Consider the following 25,081-nt stretch of genomic DNA (forward strand, 5'->3'; position numbering starts at 1 on the left):
AGTGAGGATGTCAGGGTTCTACTCATGCCAGACTCTTGGTTCATGGGCCATCCTTGGTCTGTGATCAGCAGGATGAAGATTTTTGCTCCTGGTAGTGAGTAGAATCTGCTTGCATGCTGCATCTTGTGCCTTTGTCCAGGACTTTCTCTGTTGGTATGGAGGCTGTGGCTGCCGCTACAGGTGCTGCAGCTGTGGCTACTGGCAAGTGCTCAGATATGTCTCCTTGACCAAGCTATCTAGATTTTCCCTCTCTGGCCAAACTCTCTGTACTGTGATGGCACACTTGGTGTGATTCTCTAGCCTAGGACTGTTCACTGGCACAGTAGAACTGCTTTCTATGTGAGAGCTTGTTTAGCCTCCAGCTTCTCCACTGCCATCTTCCTCCAGTCTCTTTTTTATTTTTTTAATAAGTAAAAATAAGTATTTTTAAGTGCATTAATAACTTCCATACCCATAATCCATACCTTAGAAGAATGAATTTTTTTTAGAAATCTGTTTCAATTGACTTTTCAAGTAAGTAGTTATTGAAATTGCTCTAGTCTAGGTTTTCCTTCCAGTTCTACCATGACTGTAGGTGTCTCTGTTAATAGTAATAAAAGAATCTGTACTTTTTTTTCTATTCTGACTGGAAGATAAGTGGAAAGTATTTAATTTACTGGTTGGGAAATCGGCATTGAAGCATTTGAAATTAGCAGCAATGCATAAATAGAAAAGGAATAAGAAGTATCCTGTTTAACACAAAGTGAAGGAGATCATTTACTATAAAATGTTGGAAAATTGGATGTAGCTAGTCTTTCAGGGAAAAATTGGCCACTCATTTCTTTTGAACAGTTGTGATATGAAGGAAGAGAAAACTAAGACCATAGATTTGATGAATTTGGATCCATCTGTAATCATACAATTGAAAAAGTGGTCAAGCAAGAATTAAGGGTTAGGCTCATATTTCCTCAAGTTCCATGCCTGAATTTATATTTTCCGTACTTGTAGAAATGTTTTTATGATATATTTTATTATTTTCATCATGAGTATTCAATAGAACTGCTTTTTGAGAATATTAACAAGTAAGGGGTTGGTTTTGTTTTTTTAAATACATTCAAATTGGTTCTGAGCACAAGATAGGATGAATGCAAAAACAGACCTTATTGACAGTTGAAATCTCTGTAATTGATTGTAGATGAACAAATGTAGATCTCTTTGTGTTGTATTTGTATGTGCCTAGAGAGAATTAGAGCATATACTTTGAGTTTGTATTATTCTATTTTATTTTTCAATTATCTTTAACTCTTTTTTTGTGAGTTGTAAACATATTTACAAACTAAATATCAATGTGAACAATTGGGTAAAATGAGCTGGGACTGTAGGTGTCTACCTGTAATATCAGCAGTTGGAAAGATGAGTCAGGAGGATTACAAGTTCAAGATTAGTTTGGGCTGCATATTGAGACTGTCTGAACACCACCAAAAAAAATAAAGGAAATAAAGAAAAGAAAAAGAAAAAAAGACCCCAGATGAATAACAAAATTCTCATTCCTAAATCATCCTCAAGCAGAAATTTTAGATTTATTTTCTGGTTAGAATTTATGAGTTAAGGTCATCTTTAAAGTGATTTTGCTCAAAATTATGAAGTTCTGGAAATATGACTGTATAATGAAATTTTTGACAGACTCCTTTAACTGTATCCCAATTAAACATAAAGGTAATTTGTTACCTCTTCGAAGGTGTTTAGTTTGTGAGATGTAATACATGTTCTATATAAAGGTCAACTTTAATTAATAAGATGTTTTCTTCATTTTCAACCACTATAAATTGCTCATAACTTTTGTGTGAAGTAGTTTTCAATGCAAAAATAAAACAAATTGAGCTTTTGTCACATCCATCAGCAGTATAACCCATTAAAATGTCAATTTTAAAATGTCTACATTGCCCTAAAGTCTATTTCTAGATGGCTTAGTGAGCCTATTTATAAGAGAGAGAAATAAGATATAATTATCATATTATTTAGCAAGGGACATGCTGCATTTACAGATATACAACTTCATTTGTCCTCTCCAAAGAAGTTTTGTTTCTAAATAGTTTCTTTAATTTTTATTCATAAATATTTTTCTGTGTCATTTTTCAAAATCTGTAGAGCTAGTATCAGCAAGGCATATAATATTATCAGGACTAGATCTTTATTTCCTTAAAGGCAAACCTTTAATTGTTTTAGACAGTCTTTTGTTCCTAATTTTATTTTTATTTATTTATTTTTGCCACTTGTGGGGCCTGAACTCTGGGCCTGGTGCTGCCCCTCAGCTCTTCACCTCAAGGCTAGTGCTTGAGCCATAGTGCCACTTCTGGCTTTTTCTGCTTATGTAGTGCTGAGGAATTGAACCCAGGGCCTCATGCATGCAAGGCAAGCACTCTACCACTGAGGCACCTTCCCAGCCCTTTTCCTAATTATTTTTTCTTATTTTTCTCTTTTATTCCCCTATTTTTTAATTTGAAAAAATGTATTGTGTTGTACTGTCTCTATATTTGGAGACAAATATTTTTCATTCATTTTAATGTATAAGTAGATTCTACAATATTCAGTGTTTACTTAAAGAAAGATTTGCATAGCTTTCTTCTTGGGTTTCACTTGAGGTATTCCTTCCTATTCCGAACCCTTCTTTATACTATAGACAACTTTATACTATAGACAGCTTTTTGCTAAATATATGTTTGTGAAAATTTTAGGTTTTTTAATAATGATAAAAATGTTGGTAGTAAGATGCCCCACTACAGATGAATGGATCCAAAAATTGTGGTACCTATACAATGGAATATTACACAGCCATTAGAAAGGACAAAATAATGGCATTAGCAGAGAAATGGATGGAACTAGAACAAATCATGTTGAACAAGATAAGCCATGATCAGAGAGACAAATGGCACATGATCTCCCTGATATGTGGATGTTAAACTCTAAATATAAGGAGATATGACAAAGTAAACAGGACTCAAGAAGCAAAGGACAGGCTGGGAAGGTAGCTCAGTGGTGGAGTGCTTGCTTCACATGCATGAGGCCCTAGGTTCGATTCCTCAGCACCACATAAACAGAAAAAACCAGAAGTGGTGCTGTGACTCAAATGGTAGAACACTCACCTTGAGTTGAAGAGCTGAGGGACAGCGCTCAGGCCCAGTGTTGAAGCCACATAACAACAACAACAACAAAAGCATCTCTTCTTAATTTGTCATATCTCTACAAGACCCCATGTCCTTGACACCATATATGGTATATACATGTGCACAACTGAGGGAAGATAGGAGAAGGGCACAGGATCAGAGGGAAACAGGAAAAATTACATCAGAGAAGCCCATCAGCTGCACTGGATATTGATGAAAGTGAACTAAGCAACTCAAGTGATGGGAGGGAGGGAATGAGAGAGGAAGGGGCAACAGCTTTCACTAAGCAAAAGGAAAGAAATGTACATATCACCTGATTTGAAAAAATAGCTATAGTGTCAAAGTTTGTAGAGACCATAAGCTTTATAGACCAGGATAATGACAATGCTCCTCGTGAATGTTAAAATGTGTGTGAGACTTTAAGTATCACTATCTCACAGTACTGTGCATTTTGTGAAATTTATGTAATCACAATATCAATAAAGAATTTTTTTGGTAGAAATAATAACCATTTAGTAAATACTATGACCTAGGTTATTTTATGTATTTTTTTTTCTGCAAACTTTAGAACAATACTGAAAGTTAAGGAAATAGGCCCAGAGAGATCAAGTTACTTAACAAAAGCACAAATATGATTTAATTAAATGTAATCTTTCAAATCTATGTCACTGTGAAATTCAAATTCATATTACTAACTCATGCTTTCTTGTCTAAATGTGGGGCATCTGAAAATCTGAATGAAACAGCTGTGTTACTAAACATTAAAATGCAGAGAAATCAAGAAATTAAAAATTATTCCATAGCAATGATAACTCCTATCACCTTGGATTACTTTGTACTACTGTGAATGCCACTATTTTTAGTAAAATTATATGTACATTATAATTTTATATGCATAATTAAGGTACAAATTTTCTTAGAATAACAACTTTGTACTTCTTTCCATAAATAATCATTTCTTGCATTTAAGTGATCAACCATTTTATTGTCTGCATTGCAGATTATAGTTTTTTCCCTCCCCTTCCTGTCTTCATGCAAATATATCCATGTTTTGTGGAGTCTTGTCTTTATTTTTTGAGTATTTGGTCTCATATCATAACTATTTATCATAGCAAACTGAAATGTAAAGTGCTGTTTGTTCTTTTAATGAATATAGAATACACATATTCCTTGTGTTTGCAACAAATTAGTGGTAAAAGACATTTTAAAAAGTTGTAATGTTACAATAAAGTTATAAACAATGTGCTGTAGGATCTTACAGAAGTAGTAATTATCTTTTCCTGTAAATTTGCATCTAATCAGGAAGTGAGGTAAGACTTCCTAGAGGAGATGAAATTTTATGTAGATCTACAGGTTGAGTTGGGCTTCTCTACAAGCAAAATGGGGATATGCACATATTTAGTCATGTGGAAAAATAATGAAGAATTCTAATATTTTCATTTGAATGTAGATTCACTATGAACAAAGATGCTACAAATGATGACTGACAGTAGTGCTGCATTCATAAACTAAATAAAATGAGTGACAATGCTGTTGGTGACATGATTTTCTAAAATGGTAATACTTTTGGATAAAATGTTAAACAAATCAAGTATAATCTTGTCTTGATTAGCATGTTGGCTATGTTCTTGGAAAAAAATCAGTGTTTGTTAAAGTTATGCAAATGAGCTTGAATTTATATGTAAACAGAGATAGTCAGCTGACATAATTATAAATGGAATTTACAATTTTTGAACAATTTACAATTTACACGAACATCTGGTGAGATATTTGGAAGTTGTATATGACTAAGCTTTTTAGTACAAATCCTCTGGACTCCTCATTCATGTTCTTAGATCATTATTAAAGTACAAAATGTGTCAACAGATTTCCAAAGTACACATTAGGATTATTATTCACGTAGATAAACTCTTCAATAAAACATAGGGATATTTTAGTGAAATTGTGGGTTCCATTCCAGTCCACCACAATAAAATTAATATCTCAAATAAAATGAGCCACATGGGTTTTTGGTATTCCAGTGCACATTAGAATTATGTTTATTTTATTGTAGACCATTAGGTGTATAATAGCATTATCTCTTAAGAAGTTATACATCTCTTAATTAAAATACTTTATTGCTAAAAGTACTAATAACCATTTATATGAGATTTCTGTGAGTTGTAATCTTTTGATTGGTGGAGGGTCTTACATCAATGTTGACGAATGCTAACTGATCAGAACAGTGGCTGCTAGAGATTGAGGTGGCAGTGAAAGTTTCTTAAAATAAGGCAACAGTCAAGTTTTTTATATTGAAGGACTCGTCATTTCATCAAAAAAATCTTGTAGAATGCAATCTGTTTGATAGTATTTTACCAAAGTATATTTCTCAATATTGGGGTTAGTTCTCACAAACTTTACTGCTACTTTAACAACTGACTATATACAATATTTTAAATCCTTTGTTGTTATTCAACAGCGTGGCAACTTTACCAAGAGTAGACTCTCTTTCAAGAAACCACATTTTTGCTCATATGTAAGAAACAGCTCCTCATTAGCTCAAGTTTTATTGTGAGATTGTAGCAATTCAGTCAGGATATTCAAGTTCAATTTGCAATTCTGGTTCTCTTGCTATTTCCTCTGCTTCTCCACTTGAACCTCCTTAGTCATTCATGAGGCTAGAGAAAACTTCCAAACTCTTGTTAATATTGGTATTTTGATCTTCTCTCATTAGCCACAGCTATTTTCAATGAAACCTAGAATGGTAAATCCTTTCCAGAATATTATCAATTTACTATTCCAAGATCCATCTGAGGAATCTATCTCTGGCTATTATGGGCTTATGATAATGTATTTCTTAAGTAATAAGAAAGGAAAAATTAGTTCCTATTCCATAAAGTACAATGGTGGTTGTGTTAGCAAGCAAGAAAGCAATATTATCACTGGCATACATTTAAATCAGAGCTCTTGGGTGAACAGGTGCCTTGTCCATGAATAGTGATATTTCATAAGATTAGTATTTGAGCAGTAGTTAATGCTGGGCTTCAAATATTCAACAAACATGTTATAAACAGCCTTGCCACATTTTGTTGTCCTGATTATAGATAATAGGAAAATATGTTTAGTATAATTTTTAATAAGCTTGAGAACATTGAAATGGTAAATAAGCACTGACTTTAACTTAAAACTATTATCCCATAAGAAGAGATTTACCTTTTCCTTTGAAGCTTTGAAGTAAGATTTTTCTCTTTAGCCGTGAAAGTCCCAGATTATCCCTTCTTGCAAATCTGTTGTTCAGTAAAGTCACCTTTACTAATTATCTTAACTATATTGTCTCAATAACTAGCTACTCTTTTTTATGTTAGAATTTGCTGTGTCACTTATAGTACTTCCATATAAGGGGGATGGCTTCTTTCCTTGATTCTCATGAGTGTCTTCTAGTTTTACACTTTTCTTCAATAGCTTCCTTACATTTCTTGGTCTTCATAGAATGAAGAAAGTTGGCGCCTACTCTAGACTAGGCTGCATAGGAACATTTTGATTGGATTCTATCTCTGTATAAACAATAAGATTGTTGCCCCCCCCTTTTTTTTTTTTTAGAAAAAATGCAGTATTGGGGATTTTAAACCCAAGTCCTCAAGCTAGGCAGACAAGCATCCTATCATCTGAACTATGTCTCCAGATTTTTTGTTTTTAATTTTTGAGATGGGATCTTAGAAACTTTGGTCAGACCAGTGTGAAACTTGAGATCCTTCAGTCTTTCTCTTCTGAGTAGCTAAGATTACAGGCATTTACCACCTTACCCAGCTTGTTTCATTGTCTTATCACTCATATGTTCATTGGTGTAACATTTATAATTTCCTTAAAGAACTTTTCCTTTACTTTCAAGTTGGCTAACAAAATGTTTAGCTCTTACTCTTCTTTGTTTTTGACATTCTTTCTTTGCTAAGATTAATCATTTGTAGTTTTCTATTTAAACTTAGAATTCTGTGATCCATTCTTTCATTTGAATACTTAAAGGCCTTTGTAAAATTTTTATTATTATCTTTAAGTAGTTGTATGAAGAAGTTCCCATTCTACAAAACAGTATGTGAATACAAGGTGTATGACAACATTGTCACCTATCACTCCTAACCGATCCCTTCTCTCACTTTTCTTTTCTTTTTTTTAAAATTGAGATTAGGTGATTACATAAATTTTACATATTTCACAGTATTATGGAATAGTGATACTTAGTGAAAGTCATAAACACATTTTAACCTTCACAAGGGAAATTGTCATTATCATGGTCTATAAAGTTTGTGAATTCTATTAGCTTTGATAATACAATTATTTCTTCCACATCAGATCCTTTGTAATATTATTAAATGTTCTAATTTCATGTGTATCTCAAGGAATAGTGATATACAGGGATAGAGATGGAGATTTGACAGTCAGTGAAACTATCAGAATGGCCCAACATTAGCAAATGTGACACAGAGACACAAAGTGAGCCAAGATCATTGAAAAAAGGTGCTGATAAACTTATTTCAAATAGGACTGTCACAAACTTTCAATGCAAATGCAGTATTTGAAAATTACAATAAAGTGATATATAATAAAAAGAGGTATGTGTATAATTAAAATAATAATTTTAATAAATAAAAAATAAAATAATAATATATTTGTTGGAGAGCTGGAAAGTAATCTAATCTTTTTCTTTTGGGAGAGTTAGATTCTATTTGATATTGATAAGTTAAGGGATTTCTAAAAGTATTGTGTGGATTAGTATCTAAGAAAATTAGAAATGATTAAGAGAGTTTGCATCTAGGAAACAAGAAGTGGGTTTTATGAGTCATAAGCAATTTTATTATTTGTTCAATATATATGCTTTTAATTTTGCTTTTGTATGCATTACAGTGGAATGAATTTTATGACATTAAAATCGCTTCTGGACACTTTCACTTTTAACCATTTAACAATAGGCTTTATTGAGTATAATTTATATATAATGAGATATATATACTACAATGAGCCTTGGCAAACATATACACCCACATGGCCTCTATCTATACCAAGCCATGTAACATTTTTATTATCTTATAAAGCCCTTCTCAGTGCTTTTCTTGTAAGAAAGTGAGTTAGAAGTATTCTTAGCATACCTCTGTGGAAGAGTGAGGGAAACAAAGGAGAAATTATACTGAAGAAAGAAAGAGGAGAATAAAGAAAGAGGATAGGAAAGCTAAGAAGCATAGTGAAACAGAAAGGCAACTAAGAGAAAAAGTGTGAAGCAGTTCACAAACCCAGCCTTGGTTCCCCAAAGGGAGAAAAATTTAGCACCACAAACATAAGGTAAGCTCAGAGAGTACAGGCAAACCCAAGGATAAAAAGCAGGGGGGGTACTGGGGAGGGGGTGGAGAAGGGGAGGAGGGATGGAGTGGGGTGGGGGGGAAATGGGAAGGGATGGGAAGGGGAAACAAAGGAGGAGGCAACAATGCCTGATAAGAAATGTACTCATTACCTTGCCCATGTAATTGTAACCCCTCTGTATGGTATTTTCACAATTAAAAAAAAAGGCTGGCAATTTCTAGCCTCAGGAGAAACCCAGGATTATTATAAGCTTGAAATCGAGTACTAAGATTTGTTCTAAAAGAGAATCATTCTATACAGACTAGCTTTGGAGGAAAAAAACTTCATTGCATCTTGTAGAGCTATACTCAGTCATCATATTAAGATATGGCTTAGTGTTTGGGATTGAATTATTTTAAGTATCAAAAAATAAAGAACGATCACATTTGAAGGTCCTTAGGGACACTTGCTTAAGTGAATGGGGGAAATGACCTGGAAACACAGTTGAGGAGAGGGTAAGGGTCTGCCACAGACCTACTGAGAAAGACTAAACAGTGGAAAGTTCACAGTGTAGAGGGCACATTGGTTGGTGGCCCCAAGCTTTGTGGTGAAAGCTGTCACAAGTTTACTACTAGGTTTGGGTCTGATTATGCCAAGACTGATGTTGGATCATTTTCTTATTCTTGGGACTTGCCCTCCAGCATAGAACTCAGTGAGTGGTCTGTTTACTTCCCTCAGTCTGCAGGAAATTCAGGAAAGTGGCTGATCGTGGGTAGATGCCATGGTCCTAGATTCCTAGCCTGGGGATTGTGAATTAAATGAGCACCTGCACAGCTCACATATTACCAGAGCTCATCTGTGCCAGTAGTGCCTCCAGGCTCACAAGTTAAGAGAGACTGTAGCCTTGCCAGGGACAATGCACAACTTGTTTGATCTAGTGGGGAATGTAAGGCAAAGCGTAGCCTACATACAGTACTAACTCATTTGGTAGAAGAGAGGAATTACAAAAGATGTATCAGTGATGACCCATTATCCTTCCCCTCCTCCCTGCATAATTTAGTCTAGTATTAGAGGTCAAGAAGTATCTCTAATCCAAATACCTAGGAGGAATCTTTTGATTCCTGTTTCTTTTCATTTTTGTATCTCTTACCTAATTTTATTATTTTTTACTCTTTAATTAGATTTTCTTCTTTTTTTCTTCAACTATTTTTTTTTTGAGGAGGGGTAATAATGAACTCTGGGTCTTCTGTTTGCTTATCAAGCCTTGCTTGGGTCATGCTTTCTCTTATCCCTTTCTCTTATCCCTTCTTCTGTTCTGTACTCTAAATTCATTTTATTATTACTTTATTAATTAACTTTAAACTTTATTGTATATTATTTCTTTTCTGTTGCTATTGATCATATAATTATTGATTTTATTTGATGTACTCTTTCTACATAATATGTGTGTGTGTGTGTGTGTGTGTACTGGTCCTGGGGTTTTAACTCTAGGCCTGAACACTGTCCCTGAGCATTTGTGTTCAAGGTTAGCCAATAGTTCCAATTCTGACTTTTTGGTATTGATTGGAGATTAAAGAAATAAATGCTTCACAGAATTTCCTGCTTATTATCCAAGATCCTCAGATCTCAGCCTCCTGAGTAGCTGGTATTACAGATGTTGAGCCACTGGTGCCCAGCCATATAGTTTGTTTTTTATGTTGGTATTGTTACTGTTGTTTACTTTTTTTCTCTGAGCAGCACTCAAAAAAAGGCTTAGAAGACTTTCACATCACAAGTGAAAAAGTTATCCATCTAACAGATGCACAAATTGTAACATAGAAACATATGAAATATGGAAAAGAACAATATGATTTCCTCTAAATATTTGTAGCTCTTCAATAATTGAGTCCAAAGATATTGAAGTAGATCAGATGCTGGACAAAGAATGTAAAACCTTTATTTAAAAACTTCTCAATAACTGTAAGGAGGATACAAACAAGCAGTTGAATAAATAGAATTTTACTTATACATCAGAATTCAGAATGATGTTATGTCGCTTTCAGGGAACTGGATGAACCTGGAAAATATTATCTTAAGCAAATCAAGTCAGGCTCAGAGAGACAAAGGATGCATATTTTCTCTCATATGTAGAAGTTAGGTGTAAGTTATGAATATATATGTAATCTTATACAAGGTTATATGCATTATATTTTATATACACACAAACATTAACTAAAGTAGAGTATGTGCAAGAGAGGATTTCAGTGGCTCCTTTGAATAACTAATTTACATTTTAACAAAAGGAATACTACGAAGCTGGAATACGTATTGTTGTGTGGCAGGATGGTATATTAGGTCAAGGGGAGGGGGAAGACTAATAGAGGAAGGTTGGGTAAATGTAGTCATAACATTCAGTGTACATATGTGAAAATGGAAGGCAAATTGGTATGCGTTGGGTTGGGAAAGATGAGGTAGAAAGATGAAAGAGGTATTAATGAAGATGCATTGTACTCAAAATCTAACATAACGAATTAAAATCCTTTTGTACAACTTTTTAAAGATGATGAAAAAATAAATGTTTTGATTAGCATTTCTTTGGTGGCTACAGAATTGAATTTTTTTTACACATTTATTGAAACTGTGCATTTAAATGTAATTTTTTAGTCTTCATTTTGATCCACTGATTTGCCTGTATTATACTTGTATTGATTGCTAGAGCTTTAAAATCAGTTTTTATATCATACAATTTGTTTCCAGATGTTTAATATTTTATATAATTGTTTGTGTATATATAATTTGTGCTTGTCCTGGGGCTTAAACTCAAGGCTTGGGCAGTGTTCCTGAACTTTTGTACTATACCATGGGCCACAATGCCATTTCTGGCTTTATGGTAGTTAATTGAAGATAAGAATCTCATGAGCCAGGCTCTGGTGGTTCACGCCTATAAATCCTAGCTATTCAGAAGGCTGAGATCTGAGGATCAAACAAAGCCAGTCTGGGCAGGAAAGGCCGTGAAACTCTTATCACCAATAAACCACCAGAAAACTGGCATTATTGTAGCTCAAGAGGTAGAGCACTAGTCTTGAGCTGAAGAGCTGAGGGACAGCGCTCAGGCCCAGAGTTCAAGCTCCATGACCGCAAACAACAACAACAACAACAAAAACCCAAAACAAAAATGAATCTCATGAACTTTTCTTCCCACACTAGTTTTGAACAACAATCCTCAGATCTCAGCCTCCTGAGTACCCTGGATTATAGGCATGAGCACCAGGGCCTGACTTTGTATATTTTAAGTTCCCAGATTTCCATATAAATTTTAGATTCAATTAGTTACTTTCTTCCAAAAGCCTGTTACAATTTTGATTGAGATTGCATTTTTTTCTTAGATCAGTTTTTGGAAAATTGTTAATTTTAACAGTAGTGAATTTTGCAGTCCATGAGCATGGTATACCTTATTATTTCATTACATCTTTCTCAATGTCTATTATTAGTTTACTTTTAGTTTTCTGTGTATGGGTCTTATATGCATCTTTGGGTTTTAAATATGAGTTCTCCACTTTGGGTAGTTGAAACTCAAATGTTTGTAGCACTGTGTTTTAGCGATTATTTTCTACAATTTTCAGGTCATTCATGCCTCGCCTTGTGGATTTATTCTATATGGCTTACTATTCAATTAAAGACTCAAGCAGTCTCTTAGTACTTTTTTTTTTTTTTTTTTTTGGTGGTTTGACACCCAATTTCTTCAAATGGCTCCCAATTTCTTCAAATTCATTTTTCTGTCTTCCCAACTCAAGAAACCACCATGTTCTTTTTTGCTGTACCAGTTTCCAAAAATTTGTCAGTTGTCTAAAAGCTGAGGCTATTGTCAGCCTTACTTCATTTTTCTTGGACATCATTGCTTGTCATTCAATTCTGAAAGGACCTGTTTCTTATATAATTTTCCACTTAGTGATAGTTTCTGGAAGAAGTATGGACCAAGTCTTTTTTTTTAGTTGAAAGTATCTTTGCAACTGCCTCATCTTCTACTCTCTGTTTGGACCATGATTATAGTGTCAAATAGCTTTCATAGAACTGTTGTATACAACTACTCTTATACACTTACTTCATGCACTCTGGGTTGTGAAAGTATGAAAACCTCTGCTGAAATAGTTAAGGGCTGAAAGTTTGGATAACATTTTTGTTAACACCCTTACTCTAATTTAGTACTTAATTCTTATCTTAATTTAGTATTTTTCAAATTGTTTCTGGTGATAGAACATTTAGAAGTCTTAATATCATCTATTAAACCTTAACAAAACAACTTAATATATATTGTGACACATTAAATACATTACCAATTATTAACTAGGTGATATAATTTAATGAACATATTTTAGATTTCAATAATGAGAGTAGGTATTTTTAAATATAATTCTCATAATGTATCTTAAGAAGATAGGGTTTTTTATAATGAAGTAGAGGAACTGAGGTTTAAGGCTATTAAGTTGATTAATTTAGATCATAGAGACTTATTATATAGTAGAAATGAGATCTTAGCCTATATTTTTGGATTTCAAAATGTATTGTCTTCCTATTGTACTATAAAGTATAGTTAATTAATTTCTGTCTGCACATTTTTGCCTAGTCAATGAGTATGAATGAAGATAAATTGATGTTCAAAATCATATTGGATTTCTAATGCTCAGTTCACTTAGATTTCTGTTTAATGTGAGTCTCATTTTTTTAAATATAGGCAATGATATGGGAAATGATGATTCCATTGGAGGAAATGTAAACAAATATATGGTACTTCCAAATGGTTACTGTGGACAAGCCAAGAAAGGTCATCTTGTCTTTGATGCATGCTTTGAAAGTGGTAAGTATGTTAAAGACCTTTGAGTTTGTTATGATCATTCAATGTTATTCTTCTCACTTAATAGTTTACCATAATGGAACAAACTACTGGGGAAAAGTAAATAATTAAGATACAAATTTGGACATAATGTATTTTCATTTCTAGCAATATAAAGGTGATATCATTTCTTTTAGAACAAACAGCATGATTTGACTATTACAAATGATTATTTCATAATTTTCTCCTATGTATCTAGATGTATATGACATGTTCACAGAACTTCATCTTTGGTAAAGAAGCTTTCCTTTTTAAAAGAGATTATAGAACAATCCAATATAAACAAATCAAAAGTAATAATGCATCTTAACAGATTCTGTGAATATTTTAAAAGGGGCAATTGGGACTTGTTTGTATATTCCCATCTAGTAGGGTTTGGCTCTTGTTATATCTTACATTCTTGTTGTTCCTTATATTCTTGATAACAGATGGTTGAATTATGTTGAAAATAATAACAAGAAATGTATGCATAATCTTATTTTACAAATAATTGTTCATATTTTATAGTTGAGAATAATGTGTGTGAGAGACAGAGAAAGAGAGAGAATGTCAGTGTCAGTTTATATAACTATTCTTTGAAACCTAAGAACATTGGTTCTACTTATCAATTAGAAATTTGGTGTGTGTGTGTATGTGTGTGTGTGTGTGTGAGAGAGAGAGAGACAGAGATAAAGAGAGAGAGAGAAACATAGGGCACTCTCCCTTAGCTTTTTTATTTATATTTTATATTTATATTTTTATATGTCAGTCTTGGCGCTTAAACTCAGGGCACTGTCCCTGAGCTTTTTTAAAATTTTTCTTTCTTTTTCTTTGCTTGAGGCTAGTGCTTTACCACTGGAGACACAGTTCCACTTTGGGCTTTTTTGTAATTAATTGGAGATAGGTCTCACTGACTTTCCTGCCCTGCCTTGTTCAAATAGAGACCTTCAGATCTTAATCTTCTGAATAGCGATGATTATAAGTGTGAGCCACTAGTACCTAGTTCTGGTAACTTATGCAGTATTTGCCCCTTTGCTTAGTTCACATTGTTTTAATTTGGTATGGTCAACATAACAAGAGTACCACATACTAAACTGATTAAACACTAGACATTCATCTTCTCACCCTTCTGGAAGCCTGATGTTAACAAGCCTACATCCTTCTAACTGAACTCTTTAGTTTTTGTCCTCTAGCACCTGGTGATTGTTAGCCTTCTTTGGCATTTCTTTGTGTAGGAGAAGCTACACTCTAATCTTTCATCTTAACACTGCAGCATTCCCTGTGTTGGTATCTGTCTCACCTTTCTCTTATACTAGTTAAATTAGATTATGATTTACTCTAATTATCTCATTTTGAACATGATTATCTCTAGAAGTAATCAAGACTTTAACTCCCAGTAAAGTCATCTTCTAAGAGGGAGATAAGATTTCCAAACATAAATTTTGAGAGAACAGACTTATCCCATAACTCAGTGTTACAGTGTTGTTTTCAAGTCAGACCTGAATAATGTCCATACAGGAACAACATTTTCTCCCTATTTGAATCGTGTAATAGTTCCTTTTTGAGAATAGACTTGCTGCTTAATAGAACTCAGTAAATCTGACAAGATAGCATGTTCTTATAACCAGTTTACTACGGAGGGTTATAATAGCACTAATCTTGGAGGCATGCACCGAGCAATAGTTCAATTGTTGTAACTTTTAGTTTAAAATGTGATACTGAATTCCATAAGTTAAGTAGCAAATAAGTGATTATAGAAGAAAATAAATTAGGCTCACTTCAGACCAAGAACATTATGAATATTAACCTTTAAAGTTAGAAAAAATATTTCACAGAAAGTTATGTTTTTGAGAGATACCGATAAATATTTGAAAATAGTGAATTCTTGATTTACAGTCTCTAAGGAACAACAAAAAATTCAGTCTTTTTGCTGGAGCATATTCCTTATTCTCACAGAAATGAATTGGTGTGTCTTGTTTAAGGAAGAAGTTTTAGAGCTTTAAAACTATATATAATGATTTTATTTGGATTACTTTAATGGATAAGATAAAATCTTGCTTGATTTTTACATTTCTATCAGTCTACCAGCTTTGTTTTAGGTGTCTACCCTGTGGGAAAAATATAGTACGTGGCTTAAGGGAGATTAATGGGAAACCTGATGAATGCTGTGATTAAAGCAAACTCTAATTTACAATTAGAGTTATGTTAGTTATGTCGAGGTTAGTTTGGACTAACCACAATGTATAGTTCTACTAATTTGAATAGAGGTAAATACAGGGTAATAAAAATGTTAACAAAAGCTTACCTTATTCAGGAAGTTGAATGAAAATGATTTTTTATATAGGATCTTCTAGAGGACTAGACCACAAACCTTCCTCTCCTGAATAACTGGGATTATAGGCATGTAACAGCACACTAAGATTGTTGGTTTATATGGAGTCTTGCTAACTTTTTTCTCCAGTGCTAGCCTCAAACTATGATCTTCCTGAGAAGGTGGGGATATAGGTTTGTGCTACCACACTTAGCCACAGACAATTCTTCTTATAGCATACTTTGATCAGTTAAGTCTTGAAGGAATGTTAAGAATTTTCTAGTTAAAATAGAACATGTCAAAATGACAACTCTGATTCTCCTACTATCATACAGGGCACAAATGCTGGAGATACAGTGGCACTCTCAGGCAATGAAAAGTTTCAATTTGATGTCGGAAATGGAGAGTATTCCCCTTTACTAAGAATTCTCTAAAACTGTTGAGTAAATGAACTTTCTTTACTTCAGAATTTATCAGCACTATCTGCAATCATTCATCATTGTCCTTTTTCTCAAAGAATGAATGTATTTTACCCTTTTAATCAGTTATCATAGTCTTCATTTAGAACTTGTTTTTTATGTGTCTCCCTGCTAGTTGGTCTCTTCTGCTCCACAACCTTGCTGTGTATCCCCGATCTCCTGTGGAGTTCCCTGATTCATATGAATCATTGTACTGTTTTGCTAATTCAGAGTGTTGGTACTCACTCAGATAACTAAGTTGTTCTTAATGGAATTTCTGCCTTTCTTTCCCAGTACAATAACAGGAGAAAATATTAGGCAATGATTTTTTTTGGTTTTCTCTACTGGTAATTAAATAGATGATTATAATATTTAACGTTTTCTTTTTTCTTAACTGGTCCTGGGGCATGAATTAAAGTCCTGGGCACTGTCCCTAAGCTTCTTTGGCTCACGACGAACATTCTATCACTTTACCAAAGCACTACTTCTGGATTTTTCTGTGATTAATTTGAGATAAGAGTCTCACAGACTTTACTGCCAGGCTGCCTTTAAACCATGACCCTAAGATTTCAGCCTCTTGAGTAGTTAGGACTATAGGTGTGAGCCACCAACACCTGGCTAACATTTTCTATGACTTCTTTCTTAGACCAGGTCCTGCAAATACATACTCTTGTGCAAGTAGCAGCTTTCTAACTAGCCTCTTAGATTTGGCTCAACCTCTCTCTGTTCTATCCTCTACACTGCCAGTAATACAAATCATCTTTATATTTCTTTATTGCTTAAAATCTATCACAACTTTTCTTTGTCCCTGTTCAGTGCTTTTATTTAATGACTTCTTTAACATAGATTGGATACAAGTTTCCTTCTTATTAGTATTCCGCTTCATGCCAGGCCATACCTTATAAATCATTTTCTCTTTATAAGAAAAATTAGCATATTCAGGATTTAGGAGAAATTACAATATGTTTTATGATATATAAAGGAGTACCTCACTTTGTCTAGCTATTCTATTTGAGAACTATTGGTAATTATGATACTGTAGTTAATAACTTCTTTGTGTCTGACTCATAATTGAACCAACAATGAACTTATATAACTGGAATTTCACTTGTTTACTAGATTACTGACCTTATTGAATTATATGTAGGTATACATGGTTATCTATCTGTTTGTCTATCTTTTAATTACTCTGTGGTTTCTTGAGATTCCTATAAATGGAGAATCTAGATTTTATTCTTTTTGTTGTTGTTGCTGTTGTCAGTCGTGGGGCCTGAACTGTGGGCCTGGGCACTGTCCCTCAGTTCTTCAGCTCAACGCTAGCGCTCTACCACTTGAAAGCTATTTCCTGCTTTTTCTGCTTATGTGGTGCTGAGGAATCGAACCCAGGGCCTCATGCATACAAGGCAAGCACTCTACCACTGAGCACCTTCCTAGTCCCAAGAGAGTCTAGATTTTAAACTCACTCACTACCTGCTGCTTCTCATAGCTCAGGATCCTAGTAGAAGTCATATTGCTGAACCTCAGGAGAATTACTGTTTTAATAGTGTGGTAAACACTGATGATTCAAAGTGTTTCCAATGCTGTAATTTTCTGAGCAAGGTAATGTGTAATTATTTTATCCTACCTCAGTGAGTTGTGTTCTTGACCAGTCCTTACATTTAAAAAATAGAGCTTATTCAATACAAAAATTCATATGGAACAATAAAAGACCCTGAATAGGAAAAATTATCCTTAACAGAACAGTGCTGGAGGAATATCAATTCCAAATTTCAAACTCTACTACAATGCCACAGTAATAAAAACAGCTTGGTACTGGCATAAGAAGAGACCTCAGGATCAAGGGAATAGAATTGAAAACCCAAAAATGAACCCACAGACTTATAGCCACCTAATCTTCAATAAGGGAGCTTAAAAAATAGAATGGAAGAAAGACAGCCTCTTCAATAAATGGTGCTGGCAAAATTGGTTAATCACCTGTAGAAAACTAAAGCTAGATCTTTATATATCACCCTGCACCAGAATCAACTCCAAATGGATCAAAGACCTTGGAGTCAAAGCAGACACTTTGAAAACATTACAGGATGGAATAGGAGAAACCCTAGGTCTCCTTGGAACAGGCAGAAATTTTCTTAATGAAGACCCAGAAACACAACAAATCAAAGAAAGGTTGGACAAATGGGATTGCATGAAGATGCAGAGCTTCTGCATGGCAAAGGACATAGCTAGTAGAAAGCCCACAGATTGGGAGAAGAGCTTCACTAGCCATACAATGGACAAGGGTCTCATATCTAAAATATACTTAGGACTCAAAAAATTAAATCCCCCAACAACAAATCCTCAAAGAAACACCTACCTAATAAATAAGTGTGCTAAAGATTTAGAGACTTCTCTGAAGAGGAAATAAGAATGGCCAATAGACACATGAAGACATGCTCAACTTCTCTAGCCATAAAAGAAATGCAGCATTATTTACCATAGCTAAGATATGGAACCAACCCAGATGCCCTTCAGTAGATGAATGGAACAAGAAAATGTGGTATATATACACAATAGAATTCTATGCCTCCATCAGAAAGAATGATATTGCACCATTTGTTAGGAAATGGAAAGACTTGGAAAAAATTATATTAAGTGAAGTAAGCCAGGCCCAAAGAAACATAGGTCCCATGTTTTCCCTTATTTGCAATAACTAGTATATGTCTGAGTCAAGCAGAAAAGGTCAGATAAGTTGATATTAGGGGAATGAATCCCAAGATAAGTATTCAAATGTTTTTTTTTTCCTTTCATGCAATTGTTTCTAACATATTTATAAGATGATTTCTATGTTGCTTTGTATGTCCCTCCCCCCACGGTATAACCCATGCTTTCACTGTATTTGATGTTGGTATAATTTGTGGAGGGGAAGGGAAAAAACAAATTGTTTAACTAGGGATACAGGTGGACCCATTGCAACAATGAGGTGTACAAGTTGTTATGTCGAAAAACGAACTGTACAACTTTGGTGGGGGTGGGGAGGATTGGGTGGGGGGAGGGGAGGATTATGGGAAGGGATAGGAAGGGGAAACAAAGAGGAGGCAACAATACTTGATAAGAAATGTACTGGTTATCTTGCTCATGTAATTGCATCTCCTCTGTAAGGTATTCTCACAATAAAAAATATTAAAGAAAAAAAAGAAATGCAAATCAAAACAACGTTAGTAAAAAACTAAAGAGAGGAAGAAAACTGTGCTTCCTAGAAGAACATTTCAGGGGCTGGGAAGGTGGCTCAGTGGTAGAATGCTTGCCTTGTATGCATGAGGCCCTGGGTTCAATTCCTCAGCACCACATAAGCAGAAAAAGCCAGAAGTGGTGCTGTGACCCAAGTACTTGTGTTGAAGAGCTGGGACAGCACCCAGAGTTAAGGCCCCACGACTACCCCCCCCCAAAAAAAAAAAACTTCCCTAGAAGAACATTTCATAAAGAACATTTCAGTTCAGCTGCAAGATTATCTTTTATTGTGTGTTTTTCATGTCTTCCACCCCAGCCCATTCATAAACAGAAAATGATTTACTTCCTTTTCTAGGTTTTATTTTCACATATCAGTACTGATCACTGGTTCTCTGCTAGCCTTTAAGTTAATTCTAATATACATCAACCATGAAAGGCTCATGTTTTAATACATATCCATTTTAAAGACCAACAGAAGTGCTAGGTTTAAATGATCAGCTCAATGTCCGGCACTGGTGAGTAGTGCAACTAAATTTTGATGCTTTTTTTTTCTCTGAAACACTGCATTCTCTTTGACTAACTGCTTCCAGTCTGAATTTCCATAGCAGATTGAAAGACAGGGAGGAGGAGATGTCTACCTTTATAAATGTCTTAGCCTTCTCTAAAATCAAGAGGATTTTAAAACAAAAAGTAATCTTCCAAAGTAAAGCACTAAACACAAAGAATAAAGTGAAATTGCATGAGTACATTTTCAAAACTAACAATGTTTAAATTACTTCAGACTAAACCATATAATATAAACATAGTAGAGGGACAAAATATTCTGTCAAAAACATTATATTTTTACATAATCATTTTTACAAAATTAAGGAAAAAACCTGGGCATCCATTTTGTCTGCACATATAAGCTCTATTTTTGTATGTTTTTTTATTGTAAAAATACAGAGGGGTTGCATTTACATGAACAAGGTACTGAGTACATTTCCTATTGAGCATTGTTGCCTCCTCCTTTGTTTTTCCCCTATCATGCCTTCCCTCCCACCTCCACAACTACCTCTCCCCCAGCCAAAGTTGTAAAGTTTATTTTCTTTTTTTAATTTTAATTTTTTGTGAACATACTGAACAGAGGGGTTACAATTACATGGGCAAGATAATGCGTACATTTCTTATCAAGCATTGCAGCCATAAAGTTTATTTTCAACATAGTGTCGTGTACATATCATTGTTACAATGGGTCAACCTGTATCCCTATTTAAGCATTTTTTTCCCTTCCCTGCCTCAAATTAGAGAAGTGTATGTAAAAGATGCAGTGCCCTGACATCAAATACAGTGAAAACAAGGGTTATTACTCCTCTGAGATTCTGGTCTTCTCCTAATAAAATTTGGACCCTTCTTCACTGACCATTTCTCTGTTCTACTTTTCATTCCTTATGTTACCACTAATATCATATATATTTTACCTACTCATCAGCATTTTTATCTCAAGTAGAATATAAACGCAATGAGGGTAGAATTTTTCTCTCATAGAAGTAGATGACACATGATAGGTGCTCAATAAATATTTGTTAAAAGAATTTATATAGGATCAATAGAAATTCAGGTGAAATTAGTTATAAATGTATGGATTATTTTGTTTTAACTATTGACCTCAATTGTAGGCATTTATAATGCCTTTGTTGACTTGCAGAGAACAATGCAGCAAAATTGCAAGGGACATAGTCATGTAATTTAATTATCTAGTCTTAGCTCTAACATTCTTTTGAAGCATACAGGATTTCTAATGGCCATTCTTTCTACTTGACACTCTCTTCCCTTGGCATCTATAGGTAGTTCTGTGAGGATAAAAATAACATTTAATCAGTAGTCTCTAAAACAGATTGTTCTCCCTCACTTGAGGGTTGCTTTTCAATCACTTGAGGGCCTATTCCATAGGCTTCCCTATACCATAGGCTTCTTCTGTTCATCAACTGCAGATCTGGAGTTGTGTTAGTATATAATCGAACAAAACAATTTCTTATAATAAATCTTGAGATATACCCTTTCTCACACAGCCTACATTTTATTGGCTCTGTTTCTTTTTTGAGCTCTGACTAATATTGCTACAAACAACTGATTATAGGACAATGGAATTCAATTAAAAAACTATTTAAAAGAGAGGCTTGGACTCAGTTCTTCTTTCAGGCATTTGTTTTATAGAGGTTTATTAATGGAGTCTTTACACTGACATTTACTCATTTTCTTATCAAATGTATATTAAGTAGAAAGCTAATGTATATTAACTAGAAAGCTAATTGACCAAATGTTTAAATGTTTTTTTCCCTAAAAATACTGGCTGTTTGTGTGGATTTATTTATGGCAACATTTGACTTAATCTAACATGAGTCTCAAAAATTAACAGAAAGATGGAATCTTTTCCAAATTTTGTATTTTCTACAGACAACTCCTCTGCAGCTTCAGGCATAGATTAATGAATGGAGTATGCATAAAGTGATATCAGCTCACATATATGACATTACTCAGATGTCTCAAACTCCGGAAAAAGCATGTGAATGATTTATGGAATTGATATTAATCTCTTTCCAGTAAATGCATTACTTCAGTTACATGGGAAATTGATGTTACTACTCTAATGCCAAATTAATTTCTTTCTTGCTGGATCAGCATTGTAAATGGAATTAGAGGTTAACCTTTCATACAGCTAAACAGGATAAAAGATGGGAAGCAGTTTTATAAGTAATATTTGGATGCCTATTTTATTTCTTATAAAAGGGGGCATATATTTTTTCTTTGTGTGTTTTCTTCTTTTGGGGACTTGTAAGATCTAATAATATCAGATGATATTTAAAGTATAGCTTAATATCATCTAAGAATAGGATAATTATAATTGAATCTGAATATTTAACACAGGACTATAAATAACAGCATTGCAAATGAGAATTACATGCTATTAAAGACCTTCAAAGTTCTAGTGAATAAAACTATATTTCAAGAAAGACTTTGTGCAAGAATTCTGTTTTCACTAAACAAAGGATATTTTTAAATATTTTTTTTATTGTAAAGATACTGTACAGAGAGGTTACAGTTATATGAGTAAGGTAAGGAGTACATTTCCTACAAGCATTATTACCTCCTCCTTTGTTTTTTCCCTATCATCCCTTCCCTCCCTACCTTCCCAACTCCTTCCCCCCCCCGCCCCCGCAAGCTGTAAAGTTCATTTTCAACTTCTTGTCTTGTACATGTCATTGTTACAATGGGTCAACCTGTATCCTTATTTCAGCATTTTGTTATTTCCCTTCATCTCCCCAAATTAGAAAAATGTATATACAAGATGCAGTTTACTGGAATCAAATACAGTGAAAACAGGGTTATACCATGGGGGAAGATCATACAAAAGAAACAAAAAAATCACATAGTACATTATAAATACATTAAAAACAATAGCAAGAAAGAAAATCCACTTGTGTCCCTATCTTGGGGTTCATTTTGTTTAACATCATCTTACATGGTCATATATATGTATCTTTTGATCTTTTCTGCTTGTCCTATATACTAGTTATTGCAAATAAGGGAGACCAAGGGACCAATGTTTCTTTGAGTCTGGCTTAATTAACTTAAGAAACATTTTTTCAAGGTTTTCCACTTCCTAACAAATGAAAAAGTGTCATTTTTTCTGATGGAAGCATAGAATTCATATATATATTTATATATCACATTTTCTTGATCCATTCATCTATTGAGGGGCATCTAGTTTGGTTCCATATCTTAGCTATGGTAAATAATGCTGCAATAAACATAGTTATGCTGGTAGCTTTAGTATGGCCTTGTTTGTGATCATTTGGGTAAATGCCCAAAAGTGGGATTGCTGGGTCCTAGGGGAGCTCTATGTGGAGTCTTTTGAGGAACCTCCATACTCCTTTCCAAAGTGACTGAACAAGTTTACACTCCAACCAACAATGCAGTAGGGTTCTCTTCTGGCCACATCCCTCCAGCATCTGTTGTTATTAGAGTTCTTGATTATAGCCATTCTAACTGGGGTGAGGTAGAATCTCAATGTTGTTTTGATTAGCATTGCTAGAGAGGTTGAGCATTTCTTCTTTGACTATTGGCCATTCTTATTTCCTCTTCAGAGAAGTCTCTCTTTAAGTCTTTAGCCCACTTATTTATAGGGCTGTTGTTTCTTTTAGGATAACAAAGGATATTTTTAATCTAAGTATAATGAATAAAAGAAACAAGAAATTTATCAGGAAACCTCCTCTTCTTTCTATTTATGCTTGTGCTTGAATGTTCTAGAATCTATTTCTTCCTAAACCTTAATTCTCCATTCTTCACCTTCTGGCTATCTTTCTGAGGCTCTTGGTTTTGTTTCAAACTTGTGACATTCAGTTACAATAGGATTGACTTTGACCTAACTGCTCAACATAATTTAACAAACTCAGTTTTATATTTCATTTCCAAATTAGCAGAAGGAAAAGATGGTTGGCCTAGCTTGGAATCTGTTTAACTGTGGTCAAGGAGAGTGGTCATAAGTGTTAGGGATGCTTTTCTAGGGATGTAGGTAAAACACATTCTCTATGAAGACGTTGTAAGTGCGGAGAAGTGATGGATAGGTATAATACAGTTGTTGGGTTTGCAGGTCTGCAATGTGTCTTCTAGCGTAACATACCTCTAGTTTTGTAGAACAGCTCTTACTCAAACATTTCTTTTAGATTCTAGCAGTTATACTGCCAAGAGGCTTTGGGTTTTATCCCAGTCTGTCCTATCCCTGAGCTATTCTTTAAAAGAATTATTTTATTGTAAAGATGATGTACAGAGAGGTTACAGTTACATGAGTAAAGTAATTAGTTTCTTGTCGAGAATTGTTACCTACTCGTTTGTTTTTCTCCTATGATCCCTGAGCTATTGTTTACCAAAGAATGCTACCTTGAGCTTTAGTAGAGCTGGTACAACCAATCTGTCATTTATGTGCAAGAAATCTTTCCTGATCATTAGTTTAGTGTTTCCTGCATTATTTCTCTTAGTAGGGCTTGCACAGTTTGTTTTTCTTGTTACCTTCTTTTCTGGGCCAAAGTCTTACTAGACATTTAGTTTACCATGTTAGAATTTGCATCTTCCCAAACCTGCAATATTGCTTAGACACTTGCCTTCTAGGTAGGAATTTGGGCCTGTAGGCCAAGTTTCTATCATTTCTATAGCCAAATCACTTTTCATTAGTCTAATCATTGGCTACCATCTAGAAGTGATCTACTAACAAGCCAAAAATATGTTTTGTCTATATTATTACATGTACCTACCACCTAGAACTTTGCTATCTTTGCAACTAATACCATTCCTGAGCATTATGCATGATTTTGGGGCACTGTGCTCTCAGTCTTCATGGCTGGGGTTATTCTCTTCTGAGCTAGCTCTGGATCCCGAAAACATACCCAAATTATGACTCTGATTGTGCTTATAAAAGGATACTAGGGAGAATTAAGGATGGTAGTTATGGAGATTAGGTATTAAGAAAGGTAGTTTTCAATATTTTCACTCTTTCTTAAAAATCTCTGATGTCCTGGGATTTCAGGCATTTATCCTTTATTTCAAATGTCGTAATATCATTGCATCTAGCTATTCCTTCAACATTTCTGCGTCTTAAATTTATACAGTACTATGCTGGGATGAAACAAAGAGGAAAAAATGAGTCTGAAAACAGTCCTTGCTTTTAGAAAAGGCAAGAGAATAGCCAGGATTCAGCATCTATCCATCAATAATAAACAAGACTATGTTATGTAAGGAAAAGTTAAAAGGTTAGGTTCTTATTACTCTT

General features: G+C 34.2%; 1 protein-coding gene across 3 annotated transcripts in view; it reads left to right on the forward strand.

Moving 5' to 3' along the window:
- Bend5 (BEN domain containing 5) overlaps window positions 1-25,081 on the forward strand; it is an 845,928-nt gene that overhangs the window by 69,950 nt on the left and 750,897 nt on the right. For all 3 annotated transcript variants that reach the window (XM_069987272.1, XM_069987274.1, XM_069987271.1), the window contains exon 2: window positions 13,162-13,284. In XM_069987272.1, the coding sequence (XP_069843373.1) occupies window positions 13,162-13,284 (123 nt within the window). The remainder of the gene's footprint in view (window positions 1-13,161; window positions 13,285-25,081) is intronic.

This window comes from Dipodomys merriami, unplaced genomic scaffold (assembly GCF_024711535.1).
Source record: "Dipodomys merriami isolate MVZ:Mamm:240054 unplaced genomic scaffold, mDipMer1.0.p SCAF_34, whole genome shotgun sequence".
Lineage (NCBI taxonomy): Eukaryota > Metazoa > Chordata > Mammalia > Rodentia > Heteromyidae > Dipodomys > Dipodomys merriami.